General features: G+C 32.8%; 1 protein-coding gene across 1 annotated transcript in view; it reads right to left on the bottom strand.

Moving 5' to 3' along the window:
* LOC136041087 (techylectin-5A-like) overlaps positions 1–23063 on the bottom strand; it is a 28318-nt gene extending 5255 nt beyond the window's left edge. The window contains exons 1-4 of the mRNA XM_065725641.1: positions 22927–23063; positions 11305–11470; positions 6627–6775; positions 4433–4712 (exon numbers count right to left, since the gene is read on the bottom strand). Of these exons, the coding sequence (XP_065581713.1) occupies positions 4433–4712; positions 6627–6775; positions 11305–11470; positions 22927–22986 (655 nt within the window). The 5' untranslated portion in view covers positions 22987–23063. The remainder of the gene's footprint in view (positions 1–4432; positions 4713–6626; positions 6776–11304; positions 11471–22926) is intronic.
* Between the last annotated feature and the right edge of the window lie 3210 nt (positions 23064–26273).

The raw sequence follows: 26273 nt of genomic DNA, 5'->3' as shown, positions 1-26273 counted from the left end.
GAGAGCTTTAAGGTCTTAGTAATGTTTGTAGTAGTCCTCATTTGTCATCTAAAGTTTATTGTTTATGACGGTGTATTAAAAAGAGAACAGCCCAGTTCTTTAGGCTTGTTGGTTTTTTACTTCGGTAATATTTCTGCTTTTTAGATAAAGATTTCTAACTTAAAAAAAAAAAAAAAAAAAAAAAAATGGGAAACTAATTAAAATTTCTAACAGATACTCTAATAATTTTTTTCAAGGTTTCTGAGATGCTTGGTAATTAACAAAATACCTGGAGACTCTGTTCTCGGGTCAGAGAGACTGTTCAACAGCACCATAAAATATAACAAATAATCAGAATCTAATATTGTCAGAAAAATGTTTTCTGACCTTAATAAAACATACTGAAAATGTATTTATGTGAGTTAATAAGGTCCAAAAGTTCTCATACAAGCCCAGTGGTGGCATAATGAGAATGAAAACTGATTGGTAATAGGGAGCCTGGAGTTCAATCTCAGCTGCTGCATGGGTCAAAAACTACAGTTCTATGCATTACTAACTCCAGCTAATCAAACAGGAAGAAGAAGAAGAAAGTTAAATTTACGCAAAAAGTAACGTACGCAGCATTTTTTAGAGGAGAGGAGAGGAGTGGAAGCTTGTTAGCCCTCTACCTCTAAAAAATGAAAACGCATGAATTAGAAAAATGTGGGGTAATCATGTAAAATCTTATTTCTTAGGGGGTGGGGCTTCTCTCTTTATAAGTGGCTGATTCAAGTATTATAATAATATTTTAACTATTTGAAAACATTTGAATAAATATTATACAATAGCTACAAACATGAATATTGGGAAATCGCCAAATAATTTGATTTTGAGTTTTGTTTGGTTTTAAATTAATTTTCAAGTTTACTGATGTGACTTACGTCGAAGGTAGAAGCTTACAATATTAGATGAGTTGATCGTCCTTTTGTTCTTGATATGCATTTTAATCCTTTCAATTTCTAAAAATTATGAGTTTTTTACTGGGATCATTTAGTAGATTTCTATTCCTCCCCCAATGGTGAAAGGTGCCTAAACCTCTGTTACATGGACACAGACAGCTTGTTTGCTGAAATTTAGACACAAAATCTAGCCAAGGACTTGACTTCCCCCATTTCCACTCTATTCCACCCGATTATGGATTTTTCAAATTGGGACCCTAAACTCTGTCCTCATTTAGTTAACAGCCAAAAAAAAATTGGCTTTGAAGATTGAAAAATGAATTGAGTTGTGACTATTTTACGGAGCTTTTCATCGCTGGACCGAAATACTACTGCATTGTAACATCAAGTGGTGGATTAAAAAGAGCAGTAAAGGGGGGTTGGGACATATTTAATTAAGATCTAACGCCCGAAAAATTCCAAGACACTATTTCTAACAAGAAATTATTAAGGCAAAAACAAATACATTCGATCCATGGACTCTAATCTTTACACAATGGAAATTGTAAAAACTGCCATTTGCGGTATTGCGGATAAAGTGTGTGCTATGGAAGATGTGATTTCAACCCTACCTTCGGGACACCAAAGTCTCTCTCTTCCATCTCATTATGGCACCAATGCCTCTATTTTAGTATTTTTTACAACATGTCTTAGTGTTTTACCAGGGCCCCCAATCTTTACACAGTTTCCTCGGATGCTTCGAGGGAAACGTTCTAGTAGTCCCTCTTTCCCTTCACGGATGTCCCTCATGTTTTACAGTGGAGCAATCTGGAAGGGCCCCGCCCCCCTTAACAAGCCAATAAAGGGGATTATTTAAGAAATAAGAATTTTTTTAAAGAATTTAAGGTTTTTGTATTGTGAATAAAAGTTTTTTAATGTTTCTGTGTTTTTAAAATTTTTGTAAAATGAATTTAAGTTAGTTACTTATTCTAAATATACTTCTTGAAATTAACGGCCTATACAAAGTTAACTTACTAGGGGGGGGGGGGGGTAAGGGTTGTTCACATCGAGCAGAAGTAAAACTTGGAGGAAATCTCATTCTTGTCTCCAATATGGAAATCAAAAAATTCTTCCTACTGAAGAATATCAAATATCAGCAGTTTTTATCCCTAAGATCTCCAGCTATTGTACAGACAGACAATAATATTTTCACTACATGCCTGAGGAAAAAGTAAAAATTAGGTGGTTTGGGGTTGTAAGTTTTCCCGTCAGGGTTGTCGGTGAACAGTTGACTGACAAACATTCAACATATCAGAACGTACCATTGAAGCATTATTTTGGCTATGTATAGAATACTTTTGAACCAATTTGCACGAGGGTTATCAAAGAATTGCCGAATGTTTACGAATTACCAAAACTTGAGAAATAGTATAGTGATACCATTCTTAATTCTGCCTCCAAGTTGACTAAATATGGCACCCAGCTGTGTTTGTGAAAAGGTTGATATGTGGGCTACTCTATTTTTTCAGAAGTTTTTAAAAATATGTTCTGGTATACTCTTTCTCAAGCGAATATTTTTAGTGCTTTGAATCGGACTCACTGGTAAAACAATTTAAAGGAAAAGTTATTTTTCCTATATTTTGAGCCGGTTACAAACGTACAAAAGGTCACGAGTAGACCTTCTATAAGTCAAGGAGTAGTATAAACAAAGATAGCATAATAGAAATTCGCGATAATATGAAAAATTGTCATATAAGATATACTAACACTTTCTTGATGAACGATTATCTCAACCTAATAAAGCTGAATTCACGTTCAGGGTAAAATAACATAAAAAAATAACATATGAAGCATAAGCATAAAGTGAGTCAAAGAAAAATGTGAGTCAAGTGAGAATAGAAAAATCAACTTGAAAGTAAGTGATAACAGACGAAAAATTTTATGTTAAAAGTATAAAACTCAAGACGAGAAAATTCTCCTACAAAAAGGAGGAAAAAAGAGATATTGGGTTGCTTCATATTGTGTTTTGTCATCCATCCCATTGGTGGTGCTAGGGGACATAGCCTTCTAACCCTCAACCCGGAAAAAGAACCCATTTGAAAATATGTTAACTGATATAGTTTTTAAGAAGCACAGGGACCTTCTTCTATATGAGAAGCTACTTGCCTGCCATCTATTGATTTAATAAATTTCATAGGGTATCAGAATCAGCATACCAAATTTCCTTTGGTTTTCTGGCTTTGGATTTCAAAATTTGTAAACTGTTACCCCAATTTTAGGTCCCAATGAACACTGCTTCGGGTACTGAAGACCAAATTTTACTGAAATAAATATTCGTAATCGACTCCCATCAGCTCTTGTACTTACCTTTTTCATACCTCAGATATCTAATTGAAATACTTGAGCGAAATTCAATCAAGTCACAGGTTATATTCGATGTGGTTTCATAGCTAATTCCGTTTCTGGTAACTGACATTTTTCTGACTCTTAGCTCTGCTATGACTAAGCACAACACTAACGCTAGACTCTAATAAGAATCGGATTTACCAACACAAACTGTATTTCACATCCTTTAATAACATAATCAATATCTTTATTCCAGCAAATATTTGATTTATCAGTAGAATTGTCACTTAAATAAATAAAATTTTCTACACTGAGAAGAATATGGTACTGATTATTTTTTATATAGGTATCTAAAATATCTTTCTTAGTTAGTTAAATGTTCCATTAAGACTAACTAGAAGTTCACTTGTAATCAGTCATTCCAGTCGGATTTAAGAGAACAACGTCGGTTTCGTTCAAAAAAATTGCCTTTTTCTGTTGAGCCTAAGCTATATACACACTGACGAAACTTAATCAAGTCAACGTTATATTTGATTTTGTTTCATACCTATTTCAGCTTCTGATACCTCATATTTTCGACACTCCTAGTATTGCTAGAATAAACGTAACAATAAAGCTCAGCTCGCAAAGGAGTCAAATTTTGCTTCTGCTGCTACAGTTCAGGTCCCATAATACAAAAAAAATCTTTACATCGGTCATGACTTGATTTGTCTTTATTTCAACATTAACCAAAACATTATTTTCTCCAGCCAGTAAAATTGTCACTAATTTGAGTAAAAGCCTCTTTTGTGCACTGGTAACAACGTATGTTGGCACATGTTTAGATAGGTATTTAGCATAATTTGTGAAAAAAAAATCTACCTTTTTGGATAGATAAAATTGTCTGATTCGTTTTGAATCAGACAAAATAGTCAAATTTCTGTATCAAAGTAGGTCACTTTCGCTACGTTTTTTTGCAGAACTAATTACTTTCAGCCTAAGTTAAAGTCATCAGTAATACCCTTAAATAAATTTGATATTTAACTTTCTAGATCTATAAACTTTAAAGGAGGCGTCTAAAGAATTTCACTCTGAATCAGACAAAATAGCCAAATTACTATAATAATTATTGGTCCCTGTCGTTACGTTTTCTGTCAGGACTAATTGCTTTAATCCTAAGATAATTTCATCAGTAATAAAACCGGACTTACCTGCGTTTCCAAAATAAAGGTTATGATGATAAAGACGATATAGATCTTTTTCAGAGCCAATTCTGAACCCTCTATACCGAGCAAATCTTTTATTTCCACTCCAATCTTCTAGATCGATCATGAGCTCGTTCTTAGTTTCATTATCGACATTGGTTAAAGCATACAGCAAAATATTTCCAAGCCAAAATTCCCGGTCAAAGTCCCCAAATCCGACTTTATAATCTTCCCACCCTCTCATAAAATTTTCATGTGGCTCCACATCATCTCTTGTCTGAAATACCTGGAATAGACAATACTCTTAATAAATATGGTAATTCAAAGGAGAATTAGAAAATTTACTTTCAGTTGTAGACCCTCTCCCGATATCAACTTGCCCTTTCCCGATATCAACTTGATTTCATTTTTGGAGGGTCTTGGACCGTTTTTTATAGTGCCTAAGCACAATTTGTCGTAACCTTAGAATACTGTTCAGTTAACCCAAAACAAAATTTACTGTTTCCAAAACTGTTGTATGCGAAATACTTTTTCAATAGACAGTTTCTTTAAAAACGCACCTTTAATGTGTCGACTAGAATGGAACATAGTTCGCTCTTTATTAGGTTGCAGTGACTGCTGCAGCAATGTTTTCTGAATTTAATTAACATAAAACCTATCTATAACTAAACATAGTCTTTTTATCAGGGTTGCCCCTGGGTCAGGGGAAAAAAAATTAAAAACAGACCACATAGAAATTAGCAGATTAGAGAAACGATTAGAAGAAGGTACAAAGTACTAAAATCAAATTTTCTTTTGTCATATTTCCCAAATAAATACTGAATTTGTTTCTAGCTTTTTCAAAACTTTTCTTACGTAAATAAATAATTTTATCTCTTGGAAGGATTTAGATACGACTACTTACTTTTAATTACTTTTTATGCTATATTCTACCCTTTCATGAAGTAAACCTTGATGTAGTTCACCGATATTGACAGTCGTTGCAGCCTTTGCAGCATTTTTGTAAGAAAATATTATTATTAATATATTATTAATATTATTTATTATCTATATATATAATTATTAATAAATATTATTAATATTAATTTATTCTTCAATTCTCATTTTAACCAGCTTTTCTCAAATAAGTAATTAGAGATACAACACCAAATCAATTTCAGTCAAAATGAAAGTAGCAGCTAACCCCATCATGAACAAATAAAAGCTCAAATAGGGATAAGTCCTTTTAATAGTCAGTGACAAGGACTTATCTCTTTTTGAACTTCTATTTGTTCAACACAGAAAGGCAGTGTAGTTTTCGATGAAATACCTAATCACGCCATTTCTTTTTTCCAAGATTACTTTCTTTGTAGAAGTTCTGTTTTACATAAACAATCTCTTTGGACAATTTCATACCTTTTTACTAAATTTTAAAACAGTCTTGAAATTCAATATTAAGAAGAAAACTTCATTTTATAAATAAGGAAGCTAAAAAGGTGCTATCAAAAGAAGATGCAAATGACAAACATAAGGGGATTGTGGGTTTCCACCCCAGACACTGTTTCATAGCTCATAGCTTTATATTAAATTCCTTGTTTTCAATGAAATTGAAATCTTTGTGGCACTAAATAATGTTTTAGAAATAATGTATTTAAATTCAAATTCAAATTCAAAATTTTACCTTTCCAAGGAACCTTAGTTTCTTTGGAGGATTTCTTTCAAATTTGTATTTTGACAAATTTAAGATATTAAGACAGCTTAAGATATTTAATTATCACACGGCTAATACAAAGTGAAAATTAGAAATTTCTCAGGCTCATAGCTTTAGATGCATAAGACTAAACTTGACGAAGCTTATACATTTGACATCAGCATAAGATCCGAGACTTTTGATGTATCTACTGATATAAAAATTCTCTTTCTTAGAGTATAGGTTATTATCGAGCCGGGTCGCTCCTTAATTACACTTTGTTACCATGAACTGTTTGGTTGTGCTTTGTGATAATACTGACAAAAAAATTCAAAATCGTGACCAAAAAAGACCAGATCTTTTGGGAAACAATTTTTGTTCAGAAAACTAAATAAAAAAAGTCAGTTCTAAAATTTTACCTTTCCAAAGAACCTTAGTTTCTTTGGAGGATTTCTTTCAAATCTGTATTTTGAGCATAAGATATTTAATTATCACACGGCTAATACAAAGTGAAAATTAGAAATTGCTTACAGTCCATCCACCTCCTTCTGATTCCATGTCACAGTAAACCTTCCAGGGTCCTTGAATTAAGTTTGGTGGATGTATTAAATAAACTCCACTTTCTTGTGCCTCTTGATTAATAGCTATATCATAACAGCTTTCTCCCACTTCAAACTTGTCTAAAAAAAAAAAAAATATAAAATAAAAATAAATATATATATATATATATATATATATATATATATATATATATATATATATATATATATATATATATATATATATATATATATATATATATATATATACTAATATTCCTTGTTTTCAGTGAAATTGAAATCTTTGTGGCACTAAATAATGTATTTAAATTCAAATAATAGGATTTGATGAGATAGTGGCATATACTTGCAAGAACTTTCAGTATAATGTCGTGAACGACCAACTGTAAAGCGTTTTCAAGAAAGCTCAAATACCTAAGGCTTAGAAAAAAAATGATTATTACCTTAAAATTTGATGATCCCAGTATCCACAAAGGTTGTCCAAATTAAGATCCTTGACTTTTATTTTTGTGACAAAAGTTTCAAAATTTAAGACACCCTTCTTACATATGGTGACTTGACAGATAGATATATTTATTGTAAGCTGAACAAGGCCATACAACACAGTGCTGGGAAACTTAAATCACAATTTAGTAACATAAATCTTCTCTCCCCTTCCGGCAAAAAAAAAACAGCGGCAAAATATATGAACTTATATTATTTCTTTTTTTAACATTATTATCATGCTTACAAATTTTTATTTTCTAATATAAGCCCAATAAGGACATAGAACCAAGTATTTCACAGAAAATAACATAAATATCAAACATATCCCCCCTCACACACAAAAAAAAAATGTTACTCTACTTTTTTTGCCAAGACTGGATGATTGTCCTTTTCAAAGTCGCCGGGAGGATCCCCGGGAACTTAAGGATATCACCTTAAAAAAACTTATTTCTTTAATCAAAAAGCTGCTAATACCCAGCTAGAATGGCGACTTGATGAGGTTGATAGACTTTAGAATAAGAATTTAAGAGAAATGTTCTAACAGCAGCAGGATATGTAATTGGAGAGCTTAGAATCTTGGTGATATAGGAGAAAAATGGCATAACTTTAAGAAAACAATTCGTAAAGCAGCAGAGGGCGTTTTGGAAGAAAATTTAGAAAGGCAGCTAGGAATATTAGCAACTCCTGAATCTGGTAGAAGAGAGAATTTTTTGATTAAAAAGCTCCTGAGTGATATGTTTAACAAGATTAAGAGCAAATCAAGAAAAGTGGATAAACCCTGATAATATGAATTAAGGAAACGGGAAAAGAGAGGCTTTGAATGAAACTGCTAAAAAAGATGAAATCAGACGACATAACGTATGCTGAGAGGAGTTTTGCCGAAAATAACAGTTTTTGTCGAAACTGAGTTATAAACGCTATATTGTATAAAAAAATCTCTTTCTATTGGTCTAATTGAGATTGCTGTAGAACGTCATCTCTCTAGCTACAGCCCATTCGGAGATATAAATGTCAAAATTTTCGAATTCGTTTTCCTCGGAATTTCGGAAAAACAGATTCAGCAAAACCATTCTCAGCACACGATAATAGCAAGATACCATTTTAACATATATAGAACTTTAAAGGAATATGTCAGCTTTAACAAGTCCTAATTCAAGACAGAAATGATTTCAATTATTGATTAAGATAATGTTAAGAAGTGATGGGCTTAAAATTCTGTGTGTGTGTTAAGCTGCAATTATGGTTGTGGAAATTTACTTGGAAAATAGTCCGAATATTTGAATGATTTAAAAGTGAAGAAAGATTTGTTCAGTAAGGAGTAGACAGAGGTACTCTTTAAATGACTGAAAAATGCAAAAAGATATAGGTACTGATACTATAGTACATAAGTTTTTGAGATATGGTGGTTATGAAGTTGGACATATGGATATGATTCCTGATCAAAAGAAACGACAGATTTCCAGAGAACATTAATTAAACCATTTTACAAGAAAGAAACCGTACTGTAGTAATTATAGAGGTATTAGCTTGATGTCAGTAGGAAGTAAATTGTTTAGCATGATAAAATTAAATAGACTAAGAATTGAAATAAATAAAGTTCTAAGAATAAAATAGCGCTGTTTAAAGAAAGGGAAAGGACAAATTGACTTAGTTTTTAAGTTTAGATTGTTAAGTTGTGTTTGAATTATCAATTCCTTTTAGGCTTCAGTTTAAAAGTTATGAATGGAAATTTGGTCCAGCAGATTGAAAAGCTTCAACGACGGCACTGTCTTTTAATGGTATACTAGATAAGCACATCAAAGCCACTTACGCTATCCAGAAGCGTAAGTGAAACTAATGCCCAGACCACATTATAGTCAAACTTGTTGATAAAATCAAAATTATGCACGACTACAGCGCCGATTACCTTCGTCATTCAGAATTTCTCGAGTTGAACAATGTTGAACTTTCAAGCATAAAATCTTGACTGAAAAATCAAAGTCCCGATTTAAGGCATAATTTTTAAAACTAGAAAAGATGGAAACTTACATTTAGCAGTTCTTTTATTTTTATCGACAGATATGACCATGATGTGGCTTGGGAATAAGAGAAAGCGAGTTTAGTTGTTGGTACTGTGAGGAATAAGAAACTCAGACAATTTTTTTTCCAATTTAAATGGATTATTATGACGTTCTTTGTCCGAAGAAATACAGCAAAGGACATGGGAGAATATGGTGTTATAGAGGGAAGTTCGCTTTGATTTAGATAACAGAAATTATTTGAATTTCCTGGTTTAAATGAATTAATTTTTGGAAGTTTTGAGGACTCAGGGTGAGGTGAGTTTTGGCAACATAAAAATTGGCCAAGTCGACAGTTTCACTGAACTAGGCTGCTTTACTAACATGGACGATGAATGCAGTAAAGGTGAAAAAAGTAGATGGTCTACACAGGTTTTTTCACAGTTGAAAACCGACAGACGGGGTAGAGATCACAAGAACTGAATTAAGTATACAGGAGCGTCACAGGCCAGTGGAGCCAAAAGTGTAGGGGGGGGGAGCCCTCCGGATCCATTTTCATCCCTAGACTTAGAAAAATACTTTTTTGGTTCTTTCTCTGAAAGATACCCCATTTTTGGCATTTCTATCGGAAAATTCGAAAGAATCCAAGATTTTGAAAAATATATGCTCTCCCTATCCCCCCATGTTTATTGAAATGACACCACTGTCAGAGGTGTGTGTACAGAGAGTAGCTCTGAATATAGGTGGATAGGGGGAGGATTTTTTGTAGCTTTGGCGGCTCCAAGTGACTTAGTACTGCAATGAGTTGTCAATGCTAACGCTAGTGGTAGCAGCTGCAGCTGCAAAGGCTGAAACTCTGTATGAGAGACACCTTCAAGAATCTCTACACTCTACAAACAATTATCATTTATCGTCAATATATTAATACAGTATAATTTTTGATTGTTTAGAAAAGAGGCAAATGTTTAATCCATTTCGGGAACGCAACTTCAAGCTATACGTACACCTTGTCATTTGTTCTTTAATCGAAGGTAGTAATTAAATTCACAGTCTGTGTGAACTAAGTGTTTATGGCAATCTTTTGACTGGCTAATTCTACTTATTCTAATCCTCAATGGTTGAAACGGGTAGCATGGAAAAGGAAACGTACTTTTTAAGAAGGGCAATATGTGTGCTCTACAATGGCGGAATTTCGTCAAATTCCAGCTGGGGGGGGGAGTTGGGCAATGTTGGAGCCAGTTTTCCCAAATCAATTGAAAATAACTGTGAAAAATGAAAAATAAGCCATATAATACCATAAAGGCAAAGATATGCTGAAGAAACTGACCAGTTTCTCTGAATAATTATGCATGCTTATCTTAGTTTTGACAATATTTTTCTGTAGAAATTATATTTCAGTTGGGGGGTAACTTGGGTCTAGAGGAGGAAGTTGGCCCACCTACCTTATAGAAAATTAAGGTCCTGGTGCTCTACTTCAGACTGTCTGTAATGCCGTTGAGTTCCAAAGGCACGACAAGGTTTTCTCATGTAATTACCGCAAGCAAAAGGCGAACAATAAACTATAAATAGTGCGAAAGAGGCAGTTTGGAATTTTTGAAGATGTTAGTGCTCTGTAAACCTTTAAGTGATTATTGGAGGCACAGAACAAGCAAAATTGTAATTTGCAATGATACCGAAAACATACTCAGGTGGCTTAATGCTATACATGCTCCATATTAATAGAGGGGCTAAGCTATGGAATAAGCTTGTTCCAAGTATCAAAGAATAGCCCATTAATCAATTTAAAGCCGTACTGCGTGTGGGGTTTCTTGGTAGGTATACCTTTGAATTAGATTGAGACTGATTGATTTAATACTGGAAATAATTGTTGTTTTTTTTTGTTTTTTTTTCTTTTCTTTTTTGCTTCGGAATCATGATATTATGTTGTTTGATTGTGTATGAATTATTTATGTAATTTTTTTTTCTCGGTACACGGTTTCACCTTTCTGCTCATTTTAGATTAATTCATTGTTTTTTTGTTTTTTTCTGTTTTTTTTTCTCTTCTATTTTTTGTTCTTTTTTGTTAGTGACACACCCTCGTGAGCAACGCTTTTGGTGTGCTACCGATTGATTTTGTCTGTGTTATTTCTTTTGGTTAATAAACTACTACTACTACTAAACCCTTACCTGTAAAATCAAGAACTGGTCTAGTTTTATTCATTCCTGTTCTGGACTCTCCTGTATCGCTACTATCTAAAGCATCAATTAGGACTTGTCTGACCATACGCTTTAAAGAAGAAGATGATACTATGTCTCCTCTTCCTTCTAAAGAGCTGCCCTGCATTTCAGCATTCTAGAAAAAAAGCAGATTAAAAAAAAAAAATGGTTTCAAAAAGCCTAAAAATGTTAAATTTCACGCAAACTAGCACCTTTCTTCGCTAGAGGGTATTTTGTATTTACTGTTGTTTTTTTCATAATCCCATTCCGTTAGCAGAAATTTTTTTTACAGAAATTATATAAAACAAATGCAAGAATTATTTTCAACCTTAAGAGATTGTTTATCCAAGTCAATACAGAACTATATTGATGACTCATTATTAAACTGGATTATTTCAACTGTTTTACATTTTCAAAGTACTGACGCCCTAGCACAGCTGAAACAAAATGTTTGTGCATTCATGCTAATTTGTGCAATGGCCAAGTTCAGTGCTTTTTAAGCATTAAATTTCAACACATATCTCATAATTAAGTAATCTTTTCCATTAATACTTGGTGGAAATACGGCTCAAATTAAACAATATGAATTAAAACTGCCAAACACTCCTGTAGCCTCTTACTCCTATTCATTACTCCTATTTAAATATTCTATTTTTCATAAAATAAATTGTTTTTCTTAACATATTTTAAGCATTAAATTTCTACACATATCTCATAATCAAATAGTCTTTATCATTAATACTTGTTGAAAATACGGCTCAAATTATACAATATGATTTAAAACTGCCAAACACTCCTGTAGCCTCTTACTCATCGTAACTAATAAAATAGAAGCCAGTTTAAGATAATCTAGGTAATCTTGTTTTAAAAACACCAAGCAAACGCAACAGTTTCACCCCCTCCCCCAAAAATTACCAGATCGATTTCAGAGGGTGTAAGAAATGGATCGAAAATAGGCACGTTTACAATCTTCATGCCGTTAGGTTTAGTTAAAATACCTGACAGATTTTAACTAACCCTAAATTTTATTTGAGAAAACCGATGGTAGCAAAAAAATATCCTATTTTCATAGAACAATTTTTTTTAGCATATTTTGAGCATTAAAATTCTACAAATATCTCATAATTAAATAATCTTTTTCATTAATACTTGTTGAAAACACGGCTCAAATGATGCAATATGAATTAAAACTGCCAAACACTCCTGTAACCTCTTACTCATCGCAGCAAATAAAAGAGAAGCCAGTTTAAGATAGTCTAGGTAATCTTGTTTTAAAAACACCAAGCAAACGTAACAGTTTCACCCCCTCCCCCCAAAATTACCAGGTTGATTTCAGAGGGTATAAGAAAAGGATTGAAAATAGGCACGTTTACAATCTTCATACCTTTAGGTTTAGTTAAAATACCTGACGTATCTTAACTAAACCTAAATTCTATTCTAGAAAACCGATTATAGCAAAAAATATCCTATTTTTTCATAAAACAAATTGTTTTTTAGCATATTTTAAGCTTTAAATTTCTACACATATTTCATAATTAAATAATCTTTTTCATTAATACTTGTTGAAAATGCAGCGCAAATTATACAATATGAATTAAAACTGCCAAAAACTCCTGTAGCCTCTTACTCATCGCAACTAATAAAAGAGAAGCCAGTTTAAGATAGTCTAGGTAATCTTGTTTTAAAAACACCGAGCAAACGTAACAGTTTCACCCTCCCCCCAAGAATCAACAGGTTGATTTCAGAGGGTTAAATGAAAATAGAAATGAATGAAAAATGAAATGAAAAATGAACGAAAAATGAATAAAAATGAAAAGAAAAAGAAAATGAAAAATAAATGAAAAATGAAAAGAAATGAATTGAAAATAGGTACGTCTATAATCTTCATACCTTTGAATAGCAAAGTTAAGGGGAAAATTATGATTATTATTGTTATGATATACTGTCATCAGACTTTTAGAGAGATATTGATCTTATGATCATGTTTACAATAGTATTTATATATACTGGCATTCAATAGATGCTTCCCCCCAAAATTATAAACTGCTTACAGAGCAAACAAAGATCAAAAAGTAGTAAACCTAGGAGGCCAGAAGTTCGCAATAAAAGAAAGACAGACCTGGATTGGAAAACCGAAGTGAGACCACATACCAATATATTTCAGCACTTGATGAGGGGGGGGATATGTAAAATTTAGCTCTTCTAAGAGAAACAGTGAATCCAGATCTTGTGGCTTTATTTTGGTTATTGCCTTAGCTCTTGGTAGACAGTTATTAACTTGTTCGTATGATAGCCAATCGGTCATACAAATGTTGACTTTTTTTATACAGTTTGAACCGAAGAAAAAGGATCCTTATTTTAATTTAGATAGTTATAGAAGTCTAAATTTGAACACTACGCTTCTGGACCTGAACCATTTCAATACTTAACTATCTGTATACAATTCTAGAGGTAAAGTTGAAGCAAAAAAATCAGAATACATTATCTTTTTTGCTGAAAATCCAATATTTATTATCATCACATCCTTTTTGACATAGTTCCAAAACCTAAAAAGTCTAGACAGCTTGTTTTAGGGTTTACTCAATAACGTCACTAGCCAATAGGTATAGTTCCTTTCTTTTTTTGATGGGTGAGGGAGTAACAGGTTTTATCAAATTGCTCGTTATTTTTACCAACTTTTATTTTATTTCATCAATGATATAATATAAAACTCGTTTGTTTCCCACCTTACAGCCTGGAAAAGAATTACCTTTTGTGTCTTTTAACCGTAAGAATTATTTGTACAACTAATTAAAGAGTGCTAATCACCCAGTAAGCCTTTAATAGTATTGGATAGGGTTTGACGCTTAAATAGTATTGAATGCTCAGTCCCATGATTTTGCCAAAAAAAAACCCGCTGAGTTTGAATAATCATTTTCTTTGTTAAAATTCAATAGATCCTATATAAATGGCAGTCTATGATTTCTGTAATAATGATTACTATCAGGATATATGATTTTGCGGGAACTGGGTCTTTTTATTAGATCAAGTACCTGCTAATCCATATAACATTTATTGCGTTGTATTTTCAGAGAGAAAAGCAATCATGGAGGTCATTGATAGTAAATTTTAATTAACACATAAGTCATTTTCGATTAAGAAATTTGTTTAATAAAATTATTTGCTAATAAATGAAGAAGCTTTTAAGCGAAATAAATGTGAAAAATAAATATAATCGAACCATCAGGAAAGAAGATTTAGACATTGGAATGGAACACACGATTAAAGGAATGAAATGTGATACAACAAAATATGGAAAGAAAATCGTTATTATTATTGATTTTAAAGGTGAAACGGTTGACCAATTTGCACCAAAGCGTTTTGATTGTAAAGCAGCCGATCTTGAAAAGAAATTTAAAAATTAGATAAAGGTATGATTTTAAAGGTTATTGAAAGAAAAAAATAAAGGTAATATAATTTGTTTAGATATTGGTTTCGAACTATCCATTAAATATTAAATTATTACATTTTATCAGTGGTATAGGAATAATGGAATATAATTTAAGTACTTTTTAAAAAAAACTTCTAAAATTCTTATTTCACAGGACTTGTTTTGATCTTAAAGCTCAAAATTGTGGAAATTGTGGAAATGTTGGATATTTTCATTTAAAATGGTGCAATTTCAATTGAAAAGGGGGTGAATTAATGGAGTGATCTAGACAGTGCCTGGAACCCGTGTTCACATTGTCAAAAAGTATAAAAATGAGGCCAAATTTGATTTCCAAGGACCTGTTTTCATTTTGAATTTAGGGATGGAAAATGCTCAAAATGTGCAATATTTGATGTTAAAATGATGTGAAATGAACTGAAAATGATGTAAACTGAATGGATGAATTAGGTGGTCCAGAAACCCTATTTACTATACTACTGATGTCCTTCCGCAATATTTGCAGGGACTCAAAAAGAAATTGAGTCAGTTTAATGTCGGCGCTTAGCACTGCGGTCTTAACTCAATAAATGAGAAGAATAAGATTGAAATACTGATGAGACGATGAAAATACTGACTCAACAGCTACTAAAACCTCAATCTTCTAAAATCCCAATCTGAGTGGTTAAGTGCAGCCATTTTAACAAATCAATTTATAAATTATCTAAAAACAAAAATATAAATATAAAATGATAGTATTAATGAAAATGGATGATAATACTGACAGAATATCTACGGCTACCTTGACACCGTTCAGTAGCTATAGTTTTGTGGTCGGTCAGAAAGAATAGAGGGTTTCATGAAAACTTTACCATTCGGTAGCAACTACTTGTCGCTGAAAACTGGCTGTGAAACAAGCCAGTGGTACTAATTCACAAAAATTTAGGGGGCAAAATGTATTTTTTAAACTATTGGGGAGGGCAAATGTTTCGTTTTCAATTATATAAATGAAAATACCAAATAAAAGGCATTTTCAGTGAAATACCCCAAAAAAATTGGTTTTTAAAATCTGGCGTGGGGGTTGGAAAATCTAGAGTGCAAGTGCCCCCTGCTCCCGTCCAATTGATGTCACCAAAACCAGCTTGTGCAATATCCGTAATAATAGTTTTATCAGTTGATTTGAAGTGCAAAGAACAAAGTAACTGTAGAAAATAAATATTTTAAGTTTATGGACCAACCGAGGATAAATAAAGTGCTGCAAAGTGGCCAGAAATCTTAATTTATTTTCGTGCTTTATATACAATATAAATAATGGTTTTCTTTGTGGATGTTCCCCTACCCGAACAGATACCTCACTCGAAACAAAATCTTGCTCATCAGAGCATGAGCATGACCTTTCATGCTCACCAGTCTTGATATCTTTCTGGTACTAAGATGATGATATTTAACCACAAGAGTATCAAGCAGGAAGTATTGCAGTAATGTCAAATTCGTAAGCATACGATTAGGTATTGCTTAGACACGAGCCTAGGAAAGGGAACAGTGCCTTCTCCAAACGAAAAAAAAAATTCTATTGCTTTGTATGAAGCTGCTTCCTTCTGAATCAAAATGGAAAAGGTATCAAAGAGTTCGCGGTAACGAACTGTAGTAAGGAACGACCTGGCTCAATAGTAACCAAATCTCTAAAACATGGAATTTTGATACCAATAGTTACGTCAAAGGAATTGCATTTTTATGCTGATTTTAAATATATAAGTTTCATCAAGCTTAGTCTTAGCCATCAAAAGTTACAAGCCTGAGAAAATTTGCCTTATTTTAGAAAATAGGAGGAAATACCCCCTAAAAGTCATAGAATCTTAACAAAAATAACACCCTCTAACTCAGCGTATCAGAGAACCATATTGTAGAAGTTTCAAGCTCCGATCTACAAAAATGTGGAATTTTGTATTTATTGTCAGAAGACAGATCATGGATGCGTGTTTTTTTTTCAGGGGTGATCGTATCAACCCAGTGGTCCTAGAATGTTGCAAGAGGGCTCATTCCAACTGAAATTAAAAGTTCTAGTGCTCTTTTTAAGTTATGAAAGAATTAGAGGGCACCTAGGCCCCCACCCACGCTCATTTTTTCCCAAAGTCATCGGATCAAAATTTTGAGATGGGTATTTTGTTCAGCATAGTCGAAAAACCAAATAATTATGTCTTTCAGGACGACTTAATCCCCCACAATCCCCGGTGGAGGGTCTACAAGTTACAAACTTTTACCATTGTTTACATATAGTAATTTTTATTGGGAAGTGTACAGAAGTTTTCAGAGAGTTTTTTTGCGATGAGAGGGGGGTGGGAGGTTACGTGGGAGCATCTTTCCATCGAGGAATTTATTATGAGGGAAGAGAATTTCCATGAAGGGTGTGCAGGATTTTCTAGCATTATTTAAAAAAACAATGAGAAAATAGATAAAAGAAAGTTCTTTCAGCTGGAAATAAGGAGCAGCATTAAAACATAAAACAAACAGAAATTATTACGGATATAAACGGTTCGTCTCCTCTACAGTACCTCGCTCTTTACGCTAAAATATTTTTAGTAATCTCAACTGTTTATTCAACGGCCTTTATGATTCAGGTGTAATTTTTAAAGAGTTGGGACAAAATTCAAGCTTTAGTGTAAAGAACGAGGTATTTATGAGGGGACAAAACCCCCTATATACGTAATAAGAATATAAAAATATAGAAGTTCGTTACGTATATTAATTCGTAAGTTACGTACATTTGTTACTAATAAAAACGTTCGTAAAAACAAATAAAAGTTCTAGTTGCCTTTTTAAGTAACCAAAAATTGGAGGGCAACTAGGCCTCTTCCCCCATTCCCCCTTTTTATTAATATCGTCCGATCAAAACTATGAGAAAGAATTTAATCAAAAAAAAATTAATATAGAAATTTCGTTTTAATTATTCATGTGCGGTGAGCCAAAATCAAAACATGCATCAATTCAAAAACGTTTTGAAATTAAATAGAAAAACAATTTTTTTAACTGAAAGTAAGGAGCGATATTAAAGCTTAAAGCGAACAGAAATGATTCCATATATGAAAGGGGTTTTCCCCTCCTCAACGCCTCGCTCTTTACGCTAAAGTTTTCTATTGTTTTAAAAAGTAGAGTTGTGAGAAAGAGTCAAACTTTAGCGTAAAGAGTGAGGCGTTGAGGAGGGGACAACCCCTTTAATATACGGAATAATTTTTGTTCGTTTTAAGTTTTAATATCTCCTTACTTGAAGTTAAAGAAAACTATTTTTTTTTTTTGTTTAATCACTGAAATAAGATGATGAACCGATCTGCCGAGAAAAATGGTTAATTGGAGAAACAATTTCAAAGGAAATTCAAAACTTTGAAATTGACTAATTAAGGGACTCTAAATTATCCTATGTTAATTAAATCTGTGATGTTCTTAGATTCATAGTAGTGAGTGAACTGGATGATGCATTCCACAATAACTGCTCTTTTCTGGAGCCAGCATACCGAGTTCTATTGGGCAACATGGATGAGGAAACGTTTTCTTGAAGAAAAGCTGCTTCCAGAAATAATTGGTCAAACTCAGCCGTTTTTTGACAAAATCATGGGACTGAGCATCCAATACTATTTAAGCGTCAAACCCTATCCAATACTGCTCAAAGCATGCTTTACTAGGTGATTAGCACTCTTTAATTAGTTGTGCAAATAATTCTTATGGCTAAAAGATACAAAAGGTAATTCTTCTCCAGGTTATAAGGTGGGAAAGAAACGAGTTTTATGTTATACCATTGATGAAATGAAATAAAAGTTGTTAAAAATAAAGAGCAATTTGATAAAAACCTATTACTCCCCCACCCATCAAAAAAGAGAAGAGAGGGACTAAACCTATCGGCTAGTGGCGTTGTTGGGTAAACCTTAAAACAGGCTTTTTCCCAGACCTTAAAACAGGCCACTCTCCCAGACTTTTTAGGTTTTGGAACTATGTTAAAAAGGATGTGATGATAATAAATATTGGATTCTCAGCAAAAAAGATAATGAATTCTGATTTTGTTCCTTCAACTTTACTTCTAGAATCGTATACAGATAGTTCAGTATTGAAATGGTTCAGGTCCAGAAGAGTAATGTTCAAATTTAGGCTTCTATAATTATCTAAATTAAAATAAGAATCCTTTTTTTTGGTTAAAGCTGTATAAAAAGATCAACATGACCGATTGGTTATCATACGAACAAGTTATTAACTGTCGACCAAGAGCTAAGGCAATAACCAAAATAAAGCCACATGATCTGGATTCACTGTTTCTATTAGAAGAAATAAGTCTTACCTATCCCCTCCCTCATCAAGCGCTGAAATATCTTGATATGTGCTCTCATTTCGATTTTCCAATCCAGGTCTGTCTTTCTTTTATTACAACCATCTGGACTTTCTAGGTTTACCACGTTGTGATCCTTGTTTGCTCTGTAAGCAGTTCACAATTTTGAGGGAAAGTATCTTCGGAATGCCAGTATTTATAAATACTATTGTAAACATGATCATAAGATCAATATCTCTTTAAAAGTCTGGTGACAGTACATCCTAACAATAATAATCATAATTTTTCACTTAATTTTGCATTTCAAAGTCATGAAGATTATAAACTTGCTTATTTTCAATTCATTTCTTTTCATTTTTCATTTCTTTTAATTTTTCATTCATTTTTCATTTAATTTTTAATTCATTTCTATTTTCAATTCACCCTCTGAAATCAACCTGATAATTCTCGGGCGAGGGGGTGAAACTGTTACGTTTGCCGGGTATTTTCAAAACAAGATTACCTAGATTATCTTAAACTGGCTTCTCTTTTATTAGTTGCGATGAGTAAGAGGCTACAGGAGTTTTTACCAGTTTTAATTCATATTGTATAATTTGAGCCGTAATTTCAACAAGTAGTCTACTAATGAAAAAAAAATATTTAAAAATGAAACATGTATAGAGATTTAATGCTTAAAATATACTAAAAAAAAACAATTTGTTTTGTGAAAAACAGAATATTTTTTTTGCTACATTCGGTTTTCTCAAGTAAAATTTAGGTTTAGTTAAATACGTCAGGTATTTTAACTGAACCTAAAGGTATGACGATATAAAACGTGCCTATTTTCAATTCATTTCTTACACCCTCTGAAATCAACCGGATAATTCTCGAGGGAGGGGGTGAAACTGTTACTTTTGCACGGTGTTTTTTCTTAAAAAAAGGAAAAGGTAATGAGTAGAGAGAATAACCTCAGATTTACTTTAAAAGTTACCAATTTTAATCTTAGCTATTCACAGCTACTCTTTAATTAAACAGTTCGTGGTAGCCTGAGAAAACTTGCCTTATTTTAGAAAATAGGGGGAAACACCCCCTAAAAGTCAAAGAAACTTAACGAACCGAATCTTAGCGACATTAAAACTCCAAACGAACAGAAATTATTCCGTATATGAAAGGGGTTGTCCACTTCTCAACGCCTCGCTCTTTACGCTAAAGTTTTTTTTATTGTTTTAAAAAGTAGAGCTATGAGAAGGAGTCAAACTTTAGCGTAAAGAGCGGGGCGTTGAGGAGGGGACAACCCCTTTTCATATAACGGAATAATTTCTGTTGGTTTTAAGTTTTAATGTCGCCCCTTACTTGCAGTTAAAAAACTTGTTTTTTTTATTTAATTTTGAATATAAAGGCAGGCAAGGTTTTACTAAACAACTTGAAAAACAAAGTAAAAGTTCATAGTATTCGAAATCAGAAACGCAAACTGATGATAAATCGCAAATTTTAATAGCAAGACAATAGATGCCACGAGGCCACACTATTGATCCAGATGTTCATTAATTCAACTCAATCATTAACATCAAGGGAAAATATTGACGTTTTTAGCGGTAATAGAAAGGCCTCTGTCTTCAAGCAGACTAGAAAGGGAATTAAAACTCCAAATTAGACTAGCTTTAAATCAATAAAATGATACCATTAGTGTTTGTAACAAAACACACATCCCAATCCCAACACATAAATTATTGATAAAAAACAAAAAACCTCCATGGAACATGCAGTAAAAACTAAGGTGTGTAACTCGAACTTATCTCCCGTGACCTACAGAGAGGGACGTACACATGGGGTAGGTCTTGGGGCCAGTCCCCCCAGAAATTCCTGTTTTCCAAATTTCTGTGCATTTTTTATTCCCTTTACCAAATAAATTAGTTTTTCTATCGGTGATCGACCTCCCACCGAAAAAACTCTGTGTGCGTTCCTGCCTACAATTAAATAAAAAAATAAGTTTTTTTTAAACTGAAAGTAAGGAGCGACATTAAAACTTAAAACGAACAGAAATTACTCCGTGTATGAAAGGGGCTGTTCCCCCCCTCAACGTCTTGCTCTTTACGCTAAAGTTTTACTCTTTCTCTCAATTCTACCTTATTAAACAGTAAATAACTTTAGCGTAAAGAGCAGGACGTTGAGGGAGGAACAGCCCCTTTCATAGACGGATTAATTTCTGTTCGTTTTAAGTTTTAATGTCGCTCCTTACTTTCATTTAAAAAATCTTGTTTTTCTTTTAAATTAATTTCTGAATGTTTTTGAATTAATGCATGTTTTTATTTTGGCTCTCCGCAAATGAATAATTAAAACAAAATTTGCGCATTATTTTTTTTTTTGCTAAATGGCTTTCTCTTAGTTTTGATCAGACGATTTTGAGAAAAATAGTGGGAGAGGAGGCCTAGCTGCCCTCCAATTTTTCGGTTACTTAAAAAGGCAACTAGAGTTTTTAATTTTTAACGAACGTTTTTATTAGTAAAAAATATGCATAACTTACAAATTAACCTGCGTAACAAACTTCTATATTCGTATATTTTTATTATGTATATGAGGGGGTTTTCCCTCTCGTTAATACCTAACTCTTTACACTAAAGCTTCAATTTTGTCCCAATTCTTTAAGATTAACCCCTGAATCACAAAGGCTGCAGAATAAATAGTTGGAATTACTAAAAATACTTTAGCGTAAAGAGCGAGCTATTTAGGAAGAGATGGACCCCCCATGTGCATAATAATCTCTGTTTGTTTTAAGCTTTAATGCTGGTCCTTACTTTCAGTTGAAAAAAACTTTTTCATATTTATTTTCCTTTTTTTAAATAATGCTGGAAAATCCCGCGCCCCCTTCACGGAATTTCTCTTCTCCCATGACAAATTCCTCCAAGAGAATATCCTCCCATGTAGCCCCCTCTGAAAAACCCCCTCAACCAAAAATCATCCTGAAAAGATCTGTAAACTTCCAAATAATCATTACTCTATGTAAACGCTGGTCAAAGTTTGTAACTTGCAGCCCCTCCCCTGGGGAATGTGTGGAGTAAGTCAGCCCTAACGATACAGTTATTATGTTTTTCGACTATGTTGAACAAAATGGCTATCTCAAAATTTTGATCCGTTGACTTTGGGAAAAAAATGAGCGTGGGAGGGGGCCTAGGTGCCCTCCAATTTTTCGGTCTCTTAAAAAGGGCACTAGAACTTTTAATTTCCGTCAGAATGAGCCCTCTCGCGACATTCTACGACCACTTGGTCGATACGATCACCCTGGGAAAAAACAACAACAAATAAACAAATAAACACGCACCCGTAATCGGTCTTCTGGCAAAAAATACTAAGTCCCACATTTTTGTAGATAAGAGCTTGAAACTTCTACAGTAGGGTTCTCTGATATGTTGAATGCGATTGTGTGATTTCCGTTAGGATTGTATGACTTTTAGGGGGTGTTTCACCCTATTTTCCAAAACATGGCACATTTTCTCAGGCTCGTAACTTTTGAACGAGTAATTCGATGAAACTTATATATTTAAAATCAGCATAAAAATCCAATTCTTTTGATATATCTATTGGTATAAAAATTCCGTTTTTTAGGGTTTCGTTTAAAATTGAGCCGGGTCGCTCCGTTACCACGAAATGTTTGATAATTATGTTTGAATTCGAACCAATAATAGACTCAGCTGAAGGGGTGGAATCATGCAAAATATTGTCAGAATATATATACATATATATATATATATATATATATATATATATATATATATATATATATATATATATATATATATATATATATATATTATATATATATATATATATATTATATATATATATATATATATATATATATATATACAAACATACGAGAAAATTAGTCATTTCTTACATGCTGGTCACAGTCATATCCACGAAAAATAGTTAGAATAAATAAAGGAATCCACTTCATTCTAAACCACTTCAAGACTAAAGTGAATTGTTGATTTGCTACGCTTACTTAAAAGAAAGTCAAACAGTCAAAAATTTCTCCTTATTTTCACGTTTTTATTATTTTGCTATTCAAAAGTTTTAATCACTTAGTTTGAGGCCACAATATCAGAATTTTTCCGGTAAATGAACTTCAAATGTGCAATTATTTTAATTAAACTTTCTTTGATGACCTTGAATTTAATATGATTTCAATGTTGCGATATCTTACGCAGGCTGAATTTTCAAAAGATGTTTTACTTTTCGGATGCAACAAATCAGAAGACTTAATGCGAATTCTGTTGCATTGGTAATTCCTCTTTTCATTATATATATATATATATATATATATATATATATATATATATATATATATATATATATATATATGTGTGTGTGTGTGTGTGTCTCAACACTAAATCTCAGGACGACCAATACGGGCCGCTAAAGCAAAGGGCATTGCTAAATTGTCGGAAGCAATCAAAATCCAAAAGGAAGAAAAAAGACAAATGCAGTTAGAAGATATGCAACAGCGAACATCAAAACTTATCGAAAATGAAAAGCAAAGACAAAGGCGGTTAGAAGATATGCGAAAACGAGGATCTGAATGAGTGAAAAATAAAAATGAAGAGGAAAGACACAGGCGGTTAGTAGATATGCAAAAACAATCATTAGACCGTGTCAAAAATGAAAATGAAGAACAAAGACAGGAGCGGATAGAAGATATGCAAAAACGAAAACCTGAGCGAGTCAAGAATGAAAATGAAGAGCAAAGAAACACGCGGTTAGAAGACAAGCGACACCGCGAATCTGAGCGAGTCAAAAATAAAAATGAGGCGCAAAGACACGGGTGGTTAGAAGATTAAATTTTGCAAAGAGCAAACTGGAATTTGCAAAAATATTTGTATATATATATATATATATATATATATATATATATATATATATATATATATATATATATATATATATATTTAATTTGAATTATAACGATAGTCCAGTTTTAACTTATAAATTTTCAAAAACTATTGATCAAATGATTTTTAATTATAATTTAATATTTAAAAGATTGGACAGTGATATAAATTGAAAACCTGTTTGTAATTTATATATATATATATATATATATATATATATATATATATATATATATATATATATATATATATATATATATATATTATTTTTATATATATATAGATATATGTATGCAGTTCTAAAGAAATTCGTTTAAAATTTTTTGTGAAATATGTTGTCTCCTTCCGTTGCTTTAGAAAAACTTTTAAACAGATTTTGATACAAAATAGTAAAAAACAACGCAAGAAAGACCTACTTTCTAAACAAATAAAAATATATTACTAGCAGGTAAACAACCGGAAATTAGATTTTCTTTTTCGCCCTCCTGTATAAATTAATTTAGTAAAGTGACAGCTTTTGAATTATCACGGCCTATTTTCATAGCGTTGGACGGTTCGGAGTTAAAACTAACAGGAATATTCATGTAGAAAAGGGAACTCTCATGGGAATATTCATGAAGAACCTCGTATATGAAATTGTAAAGAAATATGCTTAGAGTTATTTTAGATACGCTGTCTCCTTCCCTTGGGAAAAGAAACACTTATAAACAGATTTTGATACAGAATAATGCATAAATGCAAAAAGACCTAAAAAAAAGAAATATATATTATAAATAGGTAAACAAGAAGAAAGGTGTTTTGTTTTTTCACTCCCTGTAAAAATTAGTTTTAGCAAAGTGACAGCTTTTGAGTTATAACAGTTCGTTTTCATAGCGTAGGGCGTTTCGGACTTGAAATTGACGGGAATATTCATGAAGAAGCTGGAAATGTTTTGATTTTAATCTAAAAAATGAGAAGATAGAGTAAAACCAAAATATTTACATTTAACGTCGCTCCCAACTAAATTAAAGTTTAAAAATAGAAGCAACCTATTTCATTTCTATCATTTTTCACTGAGATATTCAATTTTGCGTCTAATGACAGAAGCCTTTTCCCTGAAAAGTTAATATCAATAGAATATTGCTACAAAAAAATCAATGGACGTATCACGAGCTTTTTTTATTTTTCAAGAGACAAAACTATGAATTTGCTAATGCAGTTCAAACAAACTGAAGTCTTGAAAAGAGAATTCTTTTCTAACCTACCTGGAACAATTGGGGCAGGTGGGGTGCAGATTATGAAAAGGGTGGTGTGTAAAGACCTCTTTTTTGGAAGATGTATAAACTTGCGATTCATTGCAGTAAAGGGCGTATCAGGGATTTTTTTCGAGGTGGGGGGGGGGGGGGTTCGGGGGTGGTATTTTTTTCGGGGGAGTACAAAAAAACTTTAAAAAACACGTCAAAAATTTGTTTATATGCATTTTGCATATAATATGGGGGGGGGGCAAAACTGGTTCTCCACCGGATATGGCCTTGATTATAGTGACAACCATATGACTAAATTTGAGATATTCATTTTGGGTCGGGCCAATCGACAAAACCTGAAAAATTAAACGTGAATATTTCCTTACCAAAATTTTTACCAAATTCACACATGCTAGACGTTTTGATCAATACAATAGCTAAAGTAAAACTAGATATAGCAGCCAAACGCGACCCATTACTCCTCGAAATTTAGCACTAGGTTTACGCTATATAGTTAATGTTTATTCTTAAGAGACTCTTTGCGATCCCTAATTTGGTCAAAACTCCTGATAACAGCCTTTTTGTCTCAAGATCAATAGCATTATCAGCAATGCAACGTTCCTGTACTAATCATTTACAAGAACAGGAATCTTGGAGTCCCGGGCACTTAAAAGTTGGTTTGTCACAAATTTTTTCTAGCAGTTTCTTTGTAAGAGGCGGTCACATTTGGGATTGTAACAAACATTCTAATATGGGTATTTCCATAAAATTTGGGTGATGGTTTTAATATTTTTTTCGGTTAGTCGAACCAAAATATTAATCCTGTCCCGTACGATGTAGGTTCCGTTCTCCCTGCAAGCTGCGCAACGTACATTGAGATGGTATTGCACATTTTCCGAATGCCAGAAGAAACCCTTTGTCGCACCGTATACGATTTTAACCCTGTGGTCGCTGGATAGAAACGATCACGCGGTCGCCTAAGAGTAACATTGTCTGACAGCCTACATCATTTTCAAAGTAAGGCAAGCATAAAACCTGAAGATGCACCCACGGCAGCTCAAGACTGGGTCTACTGGAGAGGAACAGTGTCTGCTCTCTCGACGCTAACGCACACTCAGAAGGAGAATTAA

Source organism: Artemia franciscana, chromosome 21, assembly GCF_032884065.1.
Source record: "Artemia franciscana chromosome 21, ASM3288406v1, whole genome shotgun sequence".
Lineage (NCBI taxonomy): Eukaryota > Metazoa > Arthropoda > Branchiopoda > Anostraca > Artemiidae > Artemia > Artemia franciscana.
The sequence above is the reverse complement of the archived record's forward strand: the minus strand, read 5'-3'. Positions and strand labels throughout refer to the sequence as shown.